The following is a 12,721-nucleotide window of genomic DNA, read 5'->3' as shown; positions in this document are numbered from 1 at the left end:
TTTTCTAGATTACCATATTCAGTCTAAAAAAAATATTCAGGCGGGCACAAGATGGCAGCAAAGAGATACAGTAAACAATAAATATTTACTGACTGACAGGAATTTTGCAGCCCAAATATGGTACCCTAGGGCGCGTAGGGATGGTCACAATTAGTCTTTTAAAAAAACCAAGATGGTTCCCACATTGTTGTGGTTCAAGCTCCACCTGTTTGTATATGTGTTGCAAATGATAAACAGGTACCACAGAAACCATCTTGCCTTTTCCAGTCATACTTCGTGTCCCAAGGCTGCAGAAGCCCTACATACGTTTGGGAATAACCTCTAGAGAATGGGTGTCAAACTTGATCGTGGACAGGCTGGATCATAATGTATCATGATGTTTTTTGTTTTTGCGGAGCAAAGTTGGGTGTGACCTGAGTGTGACATATCTGGTGACATATCTGGTCCATGGGCTGCCAGTTTGACAGGCCTGCTCTAAAGGCTTACAACTCAATGATAACTTGCAATGCAATTAAACAGCACATGGTAAATTGATGTTATTAACCGAGTTTAACCCAGTTCCTCCCTTTTCCTCATCCCGACTCCCACTCCAGCCATTCAGTATTTTTTGTTGTTGCTGTTTGACAGAATGGCTGCTGGATGAGAGGCAAAATTAGGGACCACTTGGAGCAGTTTATCTAATTTATGGAGTTTATGGAAGGAAGATGGTCATGTGAAGAAGGGCGTTAGAATGTCAGCGGCCTCAACTCGACCTCCATTAATTTAGCCTAAAAACTAAAAGTCTGTATTTTCTTATGGGCAATTTCACCTCATTTCTTTTTTTTTAAAGTCAAGAAACTGCATGACAACATTTGGGAAACTCCTGCAAGTTTTCCAATTTGCAAATTATAAATTAGGTTAGTTTGTATTTGTCCCCATCTTTATTCCAGGTAAAATAAAATGCGTCACAGACTCTCTCCCCAAATATTTTAGTGGCAGAATGCAAGAGGAAATAAAATACAAATCATTTACTTCATGCTCTTACTTATGTCACCTTATGGGAGAGAATCCTAAGTAGAAAAATAAAACAAAAAGGCAACTTTTCTTCAGGAGTAGAGATAGCATCGCAAGCAGAGGTGGTATTCAGCCAGTTTGGACCGGTCCGGGCAAACTGGTAGCACCCACGATCAGTTGGCTCTGCCCACTTTCCCTGCCCTATCCTGTCCTTTATTTCCTGCTTTCTAGCTCATCTCAATGGTGTAGCACAGCTGATTTCTGCCCCTTGCTGTTCTACTTACTGTTGCAGACTTGGGAGATAAACAGCTGAACTTTGAAACCAATCACAAAAGGAGACTGAATCCTCTAAACAGGAAACACTTGATTATTCATTGTTTTCAGTTTTTATTAGGTAAAGGTAAAGGTTCCCCTTGGACATATGTGCTAGTCATTTCTGACTCTAGGGGGCAGTGCTCATCTCCGTTTCAAAGCCGAAGAGCCAGCGCTGTCCGAAGACATCTCCATGGTCATGTAGCCATCGTGACTAAATGCCGAATGTGCATGGAACGCTGTTACCTTCCCACCAAAGGTGGTTCCTATTTTTCTACTTGCATTTTTATGTGTTTTCAAACTGCTAGGTTGGGAGAAGTTGGGACAAGTAATGGGAGCTCACTCCATTACGCGGCACTAGGGATTCGAACTGCCGAACTTCCGATCTTTCTGATTGACAAGTTCAGCGTCTTAGCTACTGAGCCACCACATCCAGTTTTTATTACTCATGGATAAAATGCTAATAAATAAAATTAGCCTGTGATAATAATCTTCTGAAGTTAGGAACAGCAAAATGAAACTATAGCCAAGGTGGCGCAGTGGTTAAATGCAGCACTGCAGGCTACTGCTAGATCAGCAGGTCAGCGGTTCAAATCTCACCGGCTCAGGGTTGACTCAGCCTTCCATCCTTCCGAGGTGGGTAAAATGAGGACCCAGATTGTTGGGGGCAATATGCTCTCTGTAAACCGCTTAGAGAGGCCTGAAAGGCCTATGAAGCGGTATATAAGTCTACTGCTATTGCTATTGCTATTGCTATTGCTAGTAAATACCATAATACTGCAAAGAATGTTTATTTAAACTAAGTCTTTGTAACTTACAACTTCAAGGCTATTTGCCCACCCCACCCCCCCAAAAAATCTTTTATGTAGCACCCAGGGTCCCTTTAAGCATTAAAAATCAAATTGTATTTTTAATGTGACATTGAAATTATGAAATACACAATATAAGACATCACTATTTTTATTTGTTTTTCTGAACTGTGCTCATTTTTTAAGTGTGGTCCCTAATCTCAAGGAAGTCATGTCTCCTAATATGTGCCAAATGTTCTTATGCCTTAAACAATAAGGCAGCTTAAAATGTTAATTGTTTGCAATGACTCTTCTTGCCAATAGAGGCTGCTATTAATACATAATGATAAAATGTAAGTTTGTATACCTGCAACAGTATTAATGAAATTTACTATTTTGATTTGTAATATTAGAACTACTTAATCTGTTTGTTTTTTCAGCAAGTGTGGAATAAAAAGTAGGAATAAATACATTTTTTCTTTGTATTATGTCTACATTTAAATGTAGCCTCAACTACAATTATGTCTCTTAGAAGACTAATTGTCCAAAACAATTATGTTTCTTAGAAGACTAATTGTCCAAAACAGCATAAGGATACTGAGAATTGCAAACAAAATGAAAACATAAGATGAAATAAATTTAAAACTGGGTAACTAATAAACTGAGCAGACATATTCATGCCTACATATTCCCCATATTGATTCTAGGTACCAGTTTGCACCTGAAGCCATGCACGATGAACACCACAGGAGAGAAGCCCATCCTTTTTCCATGATCCAGCGTGATGTAATGAAGAGAATGGAAAAAACATGGCTGTACAACCCAAAGCTTTATTTAGGAGAGAAAAATGTGTTTTTGTGTCTGTGTGTGTCTGTGTGTGTGTGTGTCTGTGTGTGTCTCTGTGTGTGTGTGTGTGTGGAACTGTAGCCAGATTATCCTCTCCTACATCTGCAGATATCAAGCTATATTACAATGATTTAGATTACTTGTGTACTTGAGAGTAAGAGAGGTGACTTTGATAGAAATACGCAAGAACTGATACATAAGCAAAGGGGGCTAAAACATGATTTAAGTCTCCGAAAGCAAGGTAGTATTTGGAAGCAACTCAGGAAAACTTCTCTCCAATTCATTGGTCATAAGGAGGAGGGGGATCAGGAACAATCAGTTTCTGTTATTAAATATGCTTGCCTTTACTGTAATTTTTTTAAAAAAAATCATCTGGCTTTCAAGAAGAGATTGGACTGCCATTTGTCAGAAATGGTGTAGGTAGGGTTTTCTGCTTGGGTATAGGGTTGGACTAGATGACCTACAAGGTCCCTTGCAACTCTGTTAATCTAATCTAGTCTAGTCAGTCTAGTCTAGTCTAGTCTAGTTTAGTCTTCTTCTGCAGCTGGTTTTTTCCTGGTCTGATCTATCTTGTGGGGATGATAGTTTTGCTACACTACTGATTATTTCAGGGACTGGAAATACAACCACTCAGGCGTATTACTGCAATTATATAAAAGCATAAAAACTTCAGATTAAATTATCAATCAATATTTATTATCAATAAATCAATATTTATTCAGTCACAGAACAGCAAATAAAACAAAACATCATAATTAATTAAAGTGAAAGAGGAAGACATAACATTCTGAAATATGTAAAAGAAGAGAGGAGATACTACAGTGGACCATACCAACTATAGAAGAGTTCTTGGCTGTGGTCAGTGAAGTTAAATCAGATAGTGAGAACTTAAAAATGATAAAACAACCAGGATGTTTAGTGAAGAATGGAGATAATTCCTGCATAGAAGGGACAATATAAGAGAACATGTTCCATTACCTTAACTATTCCTCCACCTCATGGATACAAAAGGATGTTTTAGATCTTCTTAGGAGCAGGGCATTAAATTTAGTCAAGGATAAAGTAAAGGTTCCCCTCGCACATATGTGCTAGTCGTTCCCAAGTCTATTTGCATTTTTTACATTTTCTATTTGCATTTCAAACTGCTAGGTTGGCAGAAGCTGGGACAAATAATGAGAGCTCATTCCGTTACGCGGCACTAGGGATTCGAACTGTGTAACTGCTGTCATTTCTGATTGACGAGCTCAGCGTCTTAGCCACTGAGCCACCACATCCCTTTAGTTAGATAAGCCTTTCTAAATTTTGAACCATTATGAAACTTAGGTATCTGACTGGTCAGAGAAAATATGCAAAATATTGTAGCTCAAAAATATTTTTCTGTGTGGAACTGATGAATCTGATTGCAGCTCTGATCGATAGCCCATTGTTTAAGATCTGCTGATGCACTTCACAGCCCTTCAGGGTAAGAGCTGCCCATGTAAAGCCATAGCATTGCAGTTGAGTAAGTATTGTCTGGCACCAGGAAAAGTGAAAGTCATGATTAAAGGGGTCAAATTGGGGGGGGGGGGAGTTCTCTATTTTAAGTAGGCTGGCTTCAAGGCAAAATATCCCATTTGGAATGAAGTAATGGCTCAGTGGCTAAGATGCTGAGTTTGTTGATCAGTAAGGTCAGCAGTTTGGCGGTTTGAATCCCTAGTGCCAACGGCGTGAGCTCCTGTTACTTGTCCCAGCTTCCATCAACCTAGCAGTTCAAAAGCACATAAAAATGCAAGTAGAAAAATAGGGACCACCTTGGTGGAAAGGTAGCAGCGTTCTGTGCGCCTTTGGCATTTAGTCATTGGGTTTAGTCATTAGAGGTTGGGAACGACTAACACATATGCGCAAGGGGAACCTTTACCTTTAGATCTCAGAAGCTAGAACTGAACTCTTTCAAGAGAAAGAAATAACCTGAACTCCAAAGAGACGCTGGGCTCAGATCTCAGCTGAGAAAAAAAAATGCTGCAGGTATATTTCAGCTCCTTTGGAGAAGTGGAAAGATTGTAAAGTTGATGCTGTTTTTGTGCATTTAAGCTGACATAATGGGACTTAAAGCTGGCATGGGATTTATGGTTGCCTGCCACATGGAAAACAATATCCAGATATTTCAAGGTCTTAATTTGCTCTATTGGATGATTGTTTCATATCAGACATGTCCCTTGGTTTTGGACTAATTAATTCCTAGCTGTTTTTCTCAGCAGGGCTCAGCTGCTGTATAAAGTGCCCATTTCAGAAAGAGTAAAATATTTGTTTATAAAATTGTATAGTAGCCTTTTTCATTGTTAAAATCCAATCTCCGATGGCTGAATTTTTTTCAAGATTGTTAAAATGTGAGAGAGATTTTAGTGTTTGCATATAAGATTATATGATACATGGAGGTGAGAGCCGGACGTTAAAAAATAAATTTAAAAAATTTAAAAAGGCCAAAGAAGCAGTACCCACCAATTAAAATGTTGCTGGCTCCTCTTTTGAGTGATAACAGCTTTTCAGGGTTCAAGATGAGAATTTTTAGATCAAGCCTGCTACCAAAGATTCTTTACCTGAAATTTCGGAATATGCATTTTTCTCTTGCCAGAGATATAATCTTTAACAAAGCTATGGGTTTCTCAAAATCACTTTAAAACAGAGGTGTCAAACTCAAGGATCCGGGGACCCGGTTGCTTAGATCTGGCCTGCGGGATTGCCCTGGAAACAGCAGACTGGCCTGTGGTGCCTCTGCTAGCGAAAACAGATCTCCCTTGGGCTGTGGGCACACCTCCCAAGCTATGCTGTCGCTGGCAGAGGGTTGCAGGAGGCTGTTGCAGCCAAAAATGGAGCTCATTTTGCTGGCAGAGTGCTCAGGCCACCACAGGCGCCCCGACATGAGTGATCTCGAGCTGGCCATGAACACCTCGGCCACAGTCATCCTGGCTCCTTCAGGTCAATCAAATCCCTGATGTGGTCCTCAATGAAATCGAGTTTGACATCCTTGCTTTAGACTAATAACTTTATTCTGTCTGTCTCTCAAAGTTTTGTGATTTCTTCCCTCCTCCCTGCCAACATTGTGGATTGTGCTTTTATTTCCCAACAGAATATATACATATTATCTTTTTTTCTAAATAGAGGCAAAGCCCTCCCTTTGGAATGGATTCTCTGAAGTTTTATTTGGAAGGGCCTCCTGAACATATGGAATAATAAATATTTTTGTATAAAAGTTTCGTTTTCAGCGTGGCGAATATGTGGTTAAGTACAAACATCAGTAATGCTCGTAAAGGTAATGGAGATCCTATAATTATGTTTGTGCAAATGACAATTTTACATTTTGTCCAATTAAAATGTGAACAAATGTTCTAAGAGATTAGAAACATTTATAGGAATATTTAAGAATGACTTGGCTATTTTCAATATGTATTTCAATAAATTAAGATATTTCAAAGTTGACAGATCTGTCAAAATCTAAATGTAGTATTTCTGCAAATTACATGCTGGTGTGATTTTAAAAAAAAATCCTAAGAATTTTCATGAGGACTGAGACAAAATTATACAAAGTTTGGCTGTTATAAATCTTTAAGCCAGGTTGCTATGTCATCTCGGTACAGTTTTAGCCATTCGATGTTGCTCTTTGTAGTTTCCAAAGCTTGCTTTCTTGAGGCTTCTCCTGCTCCAGCATCAGGATATCTCTCAAAGAAATTTTCCATCTTAAGAAGATAAAACATGTGCAAATATTAACAACATAGAACTGGTTTCTCAGAAGACCAAACAGTTTCGCGTATCTCCAGTTTGCAGAATTTTTCAAAGATCTACAAGTCAATAATTATCAAATATATTTTGTAAATAGGCTTTGAGCTTGGTTATACCTGATGGGTCGTTATGCATGTAAGTTTAACACTATGCATCGGCTTTGGAATGAAGCCTGAATTCTGAATCAGAGTAATTCAAAACAGATTATAATTTACACAACATAGAGTGAACACTTTTTAATCACACCTGATTTTGATTTCAAACTTCACTCCTGATTTGTTGCACTGGAATTTTGGTGCATTATGGTTGTCATGCTAAAATTTACTGATTGAAAGAAATACCAGGGTGGGGAGAAGGAGGAGACTGAATTTAGTGACCAAGATGTACACCTCAACTCAAAGTGATCCTTCCAATCACTCTGGTTCAAGTGACTCATGTCATCCTATCAGCAGGAATCTGGAGAATTCTTGAAGCCAAAGATAACTTTTGTTTTACCATTCACACCATCTGATTTTTTTACTAGACTTTCACCCGTCATTTTGTGACTGCGTTTGATGTGTTGTCTTAACTAGCTGATAGGAAAAGACCAATGAGCCAATCTTTTAGATTTATGATGATTTTGAACATCAGATGCACAAGATGTGCATGATCAAATGTTACCATCATTAACTCCTCTGCTATATAGCTGTTTTACAGTCCCCAAGATATTCTTCATGAAAGTGCCATTTTTCTGCAAAATCTCCCCACACAGCAAGGACCTTATAGAATTTAAAACTTTTTTTAAGTAGCAAAACTTGAAAGTCCTTGCAATTGACTCATCTCCTTTAGTGGTCTAGCTTTTCTTAAACTTATATTTTGTTCTGATTTTTTCTTTAAAAAAAGAGTTACTTACTTGCTAACGTTCCTCTTTTCATTTTAAAGAATAATTATGTCTGAACTAGGAAATGTCCCCCACAGATGTTAGATTATTCACAGACTGTAAACATTCTTGGTTATAACTTCCCATATTTCTTTTCTTCCTTAATAATTTCTAATGAGTTGCTTGGTTTGGAATGTGTTAGTACTGGGCAGGGATGAAATTCAGCAGATTCTGACAAGTTCTGAGGAACCGGAAGTGAAAATTTTGAGTAGTTCGGAGAACTGGGAAATACCACCTCTGGCTGGTCACAGAGTGGGGTGGGAATGGAGATTTTGCAGTGTGCTTCCCCTGCCACGCCCACCATGCTACGCCCACAGAACTGGTAGTAAAAAAAATTGAATTTCACCACTGGTACTGGGGTATGTACAGGCCCTACTCTTGGTTTCCATGTACATTAAATTATTCCCCACCTTAAACTGAGTGAGTCACACAACTTTCAGAGACTATTTACAGGAAAACTAGAAAGAGTGGAAAAGAACAAGACTTTCTGACAAATGGGGAAAACAAAGAAAGATGACACATGAGCTAGGTGGCCATATAAGTCCTGAAAATAAATACATTTAGGATGGATTAGGAAACTTTATTGCCAGCAAGGACTGCAAATTCTTTTTCTTTTCTTTTTCTTTTTTTATCTTTTGAGGGTTGCAACAAACTTGAGGCTTGTGGCTGGAAATGAAATTTTTCCCTTGATTTGTTATTGTTTTATTTTACTTTGTTTTGTGGAGGAGGAAGGGAGTTAGAGTTGATTGGCTTATATTGTACAGGTAGTCCTTTGGGGAACTGTGGCCTTCTGTGCTAGCTTTGAGCTGACCGGTACTGCTGTATGTATTGTAGTATTTTGTTTGCCACAAAAAAATGGCAGGAGCAATATTCCTATTAGATTTCCATTACCAAGTTCTTGTTCTGGTTTTATCATTCTAGTTAATGCTTATATACATGCCCAATAAAACTGTTTTATTTTGAAGTGTCAGGAGACTATACAATCAGAACTCGGCAAACTTTTATGAGTTGCCAGTGCAACAATCAAGAAATCGCTCGCCCCTATCAATATCCATCTCATTAAATAGGTGCACCTAGAAGAGGAATGAGGAATAGTCCCTTGGCAGTTTTCATATTTAGAAAATTGGATAGCTGCACAGTAGCAAACCACGTTGTGTCTTACCTGCCAAAGCTGGAGCTCTGTGTTAAATGTGCCTGATATTCTTGATATTAGGCGACCAAGATTTCTATCATTAAGAGTGTATCTGTGAAAAAAGAAGATATTCATATTTGGCAATAGCAATAGCACTTAGACTTATATACCGCTTCGTGGTGCTTTACAGCCCTCTCTAAGTGGTTTACAGAGTCAGCATATTGCACCCAACAATCTGGGTCCTCATTTTACTGACATCAGAAGGATGGAAGACCGCGTCAACCTTGAGACGGTCAGAATTGAACTGCTGGCATTTGGCAAAATTAGCCTGCAATACTGCTTTCTAACCACTGTGCCACCGCGACTCCTTATACATCCTTATTTATGCATGCAAAACGTGGTGGCTACTACATATTGGCTTTCAAGATAAAATAATTAGTGGAAACAGAATCATCATCATCATCATCTCTCAGCTAATGGCCACTTGATAAGGACTAAACCTAATTGAGATCCATTACCTACTGCAGAACATTCTAGAAGACATTTTGTTAAGCCTCAAAATTTGAAGGCCTGGTGCTTGTTTCAGACAGGCTTTAAATGCTGTGAAGTAAGCCTTAGTAAAACTTCTAGAGTAGTCCAATGATGATGACCCTATGGCACGTGTGCCACAGGTGGCATGCAGAGCCCACTCTGCAGGCACGTAAACCATCAGCCCCAGCCCAGCTCCACCGCACATGTGCACGTGCCTCCAGGGGGTAGTGTAAGCATGCGTGGGGGCACGTACACATGTGGGGGCGTGTTCATGCAGGGAGATTGCATCTGTATTCACGGGGCGGGGTGGTGCAGGGGGGTCACACACACATGCACAGGGGTAGGGCACACACAGGGGGGTCACATGTTCATGCACGGTTGGCAGGGTTATGCAGGGGGGTTGAACATGCATTGCATTATGGATGTGCATGCACTCACTTTCAGGACACAGCAACAAAAAGGTTAGCAATCACGGGCATAGTCCATATACAGCACTAGTGGCTAGCCCAAGATATTTTGTGGCTTCCATAGAGGAGATATACTCAGGCAATGTGGTTTTTTTAAAGTTTTGTCAAATTTTGTTATAAAATGTACAGTAGTTTGATTAGCATCTTTATCTAAACTATTAGTTAATTGTACGTGATATGCCTTATAGATTAGTCATTGACTGTAATAAACTCAATCTTTCTCTTTCCCTCTTGCTACTGAAGAGCAAAAAACACATATTTTTTTTCATTCCGAGGAGAAATGATGTGATTGGCAGGGGCATCTTATTTTCACAGGACCAATGGAAGAGTCTCCTTCAAGCCAGAACCTGGGATGCAACCAACAATTTCTTCCAAAGATTTGCTGCCACAAGAGAAAATACTCTGGCTTGATCCTGCTTTGATTGACCTTTTCTGTCCTTCGTTTTAATTCACCTTTTATATTTCCATAGACTATCTGAGTAGGAGAATCCAGAGGTTATTCCAATCATAGAAATAGCTCATTCTGTTTTTTTAAGCCAGAATCTGAATAGGGGACTTACGACCTATTGACTTGTTCAATTCTCTTTTCTAGCATGGCTCATCACAAATATCAGGCCCTGGAGGTTTAATACTCTTTCAGCTTCATCTGCAGCTATGCATTTCTTTCTTCGTCATGTGATGCGAGAAGAGGCACCAAATGTCTTGAGAAAGTTATGTTTAAACTGTCAGCATTCCAAGTAACACATTTCTCACAGTAGAAAATATGGCAGGCCTAAAGGCCCAAATGTAAAAGATGGCTTCCAGGTCTGACATAAACATTACCATATTTTTCGGAGTATAAGACGCACATTTTTCCCTCAAAAAAGAGGCTGAAAATCTGAGTGCATCTTATACACTGAATACAGCATTTTTTGCCTCCTGAAACTACGTCCCCTTCACCAAAATGGCTGTGCATAGCATTTAGGAGGCTTGTAGAGTGCTCCTGGGGGCTGGGGAGGGCAGAAATGAGTGAAAAATGTGCCATATTTTTGCTATCTTTTTACCACCACCCCCATCCCCCAGGAGCACTCTATAAGCCTCCTAAAGGCTATTCATGCCCTTTTTTATGGGAGGGAAACCCAGGCCTGTTTTCACGAAAAACGGGCCATTTTTGGGATGTCTGCACAGTGCAATTTTTTTTTTAAAAAATTGCCTCTTCAAAATCTTGAGTATCTTATACTCTGAAAAATATGGTATTTCTAAATTATGCAAATAACAATCTAAAGATGTTCTGTTTTCATAAAACAGAAAACAACCAAATGAAGGGAATTTATCTTCCAGCTTGGATAGCATGTGGCGATGTTAAAATCTGATATCCTTCTATTTAGGGGGGTTATTTTTCAACAAAAATCAAGGTGGCTTCCAAAAGAGAATGAAGTGTCTAGGGAGCCAGCACTTACCGTTTGACCAAATACTCCCAGTTGAGCCGTACCCAGTCCCATGCCATGGTTTTGCCATAACTATTTAAGGAGATGTATCTCAAGACTGTGAAGACATCTTGACTTCTTATGAGAGTGGTATCTTTGATGCAATTTAAGAATCTAGAAACGAAACAAGCAATTGTATTTGATGATTTGCACTTCATTAGGATAGTATAGAAAATGATATTTGAACTGCTTTTCTTGACCTAATTTACATAAGAATTTTTTTTTAAAAAAAACCCAAATATCAGAATTCTCCAGACATCTATCAAGAAAGGTGAAAGGAACATGTTGAATAGGAACCTTTAGACTAGACCTTCCTGATATATTTCTGAATTAAATAGGGCATTGGTTATGATCAGCGGTGAAATCCTCTGAAGTCTGCTACCAGTTCGGTGAGTCTGCTACCGAGTGTGCAATTTGGGTGCATGCCAGTGGTGGGTTTCAAAATTTTTTAGAACCTCTTCTGTAGGTGTGGCCTGCTTTGTGGGAGTGGCTTGCCAGCCATGTTACTGGGTGGGAGTGGCTTGCCAGCCATGTGACCAAGTGGGAGTGGCTTGGCAGTCATGTGACTGGGTGGGTGTGACCAACTTGTAAAATGTGGTGAAACTCACTTAATAACACTCTTGCTTAGAAACCAAAGTGTTGGCTCAGAAACTCTGGCATTTGAAGCACGCAAGTCTTAAAGCTGTCAAGTTACAAGTCCCTTGCACCCCTTTAGAAAAAAAAACCCCAGGGGTGTTCAAATTTGACAGCTTTAAGACTTGTGGACTTCAACTCCCAGAATTCCTCCTCTCGCTCTTCATCTTGATGATGTCCGGATGGGCGGGGGGAGGGAGCTGGAACCGGTTCTAAACGGCACTGTAGATTTGTGGAACCTCTTCTATAGAAGAAGTTAGAACTGGCAGGAATCCACCCCTGGTGCATGCGCACCTGAGGCAGGCCCGTGCAGTGCTAAAAAAGGAACATTTTGAAGGCTTCCAAGTCTGCAAAGGCAAGTAGAACAGCATGGAGTGGGGGGGGGGGAATCCGCTGTGCCACGCGATTTAGATTAGCTAGAAAACAGGAAATCTGACGATTCTAGCTAATATAAATTACACGTCACAGGTGATCGTCACTCAGCTGGTCATCGGAAATACCAGTTCGCCCGAACCAGTAGCATGTTTTACTACCAGTTCAGGCGAACCAGTCCAAACCGGTAGCATTTCATCCTTGGTTATGATTCAGGCACTGTCCTAAGTCACTTGTGCCTCTTGGTTGTTTGGACAAAACACAACTCCCTTTCTGTTCAGTTTGCAAGATTATGGTGCTTATGGTGATTTAGGGAAGATGTCCATTATTTTTCTTGTTGATTAAAGAATCACCTGATCAATTTCAAGGAACTTTGCTTCACAGGCAGCAAAACACAGTATAAGTATAATCTTTATTGTCATTGTACTTAAATACAATGAAATTGGTTCAAAACTACTGCATTAGCAGCTTGATTATAATACAATGAAATTGGTTCAAAACTACTG

General features: G+C 39.6%; 1 protein-coding gene across 2 annotated transcripts in view; it reads right to left on the bottom strand.

The window, feature by feature from the left end:
- Nucleotides 1–5,260: 5,260 nt before the first annotated feature.
- Nucleotides 5,261–12,721, bottom strand: part of ENPEP (glutamyl aminopeptidase) — a 62,213-nt gene continuing 54,752 nt past the window's right edge. For both annotated transcript variants that reach the window (XM_032224414.1, XM_032224413.1), the window contains exons 18-20: nt 11,184–11,324; nt 8,777–8,858; nt 5,261–6,652 (exon numbers count right to left, since the gene is read on the bottom strand). In XM_032224414.1, the coding sequence (XP_032080305.1) occupies nt 6,512–6,652; nt 8,777–8,858; nt 11,184–11,324 (364 nt within the window). In that variant the 3' untranslated portion in view covers nt 5,261–6,511. The remainder of the gene's footprint in view (nt 6,653–8,776; nt 8,859–11,183; nt 11,325–12,721) is intronic.

This window comes from Thamnophis elegans, chromosome 9, assembly GCF_009769535.1.
Source record: "Thamnophis elegans isolate rThaEle1 chromosome 9, rThaEle1.pri, whole genome shotgun sequence".
NCBI classification, from domain to species: Eukaryota; Metazoa; Chordata; class Lepidosauria; order Squamata; family Colubridae; genus Thamnophis; species Thamnophis elegans.
The sequence above is the reverse complement of the archived record's forward strand: the minus strand, read 5'-3'. Positions and strand labels throughout refer to the sequence as shown.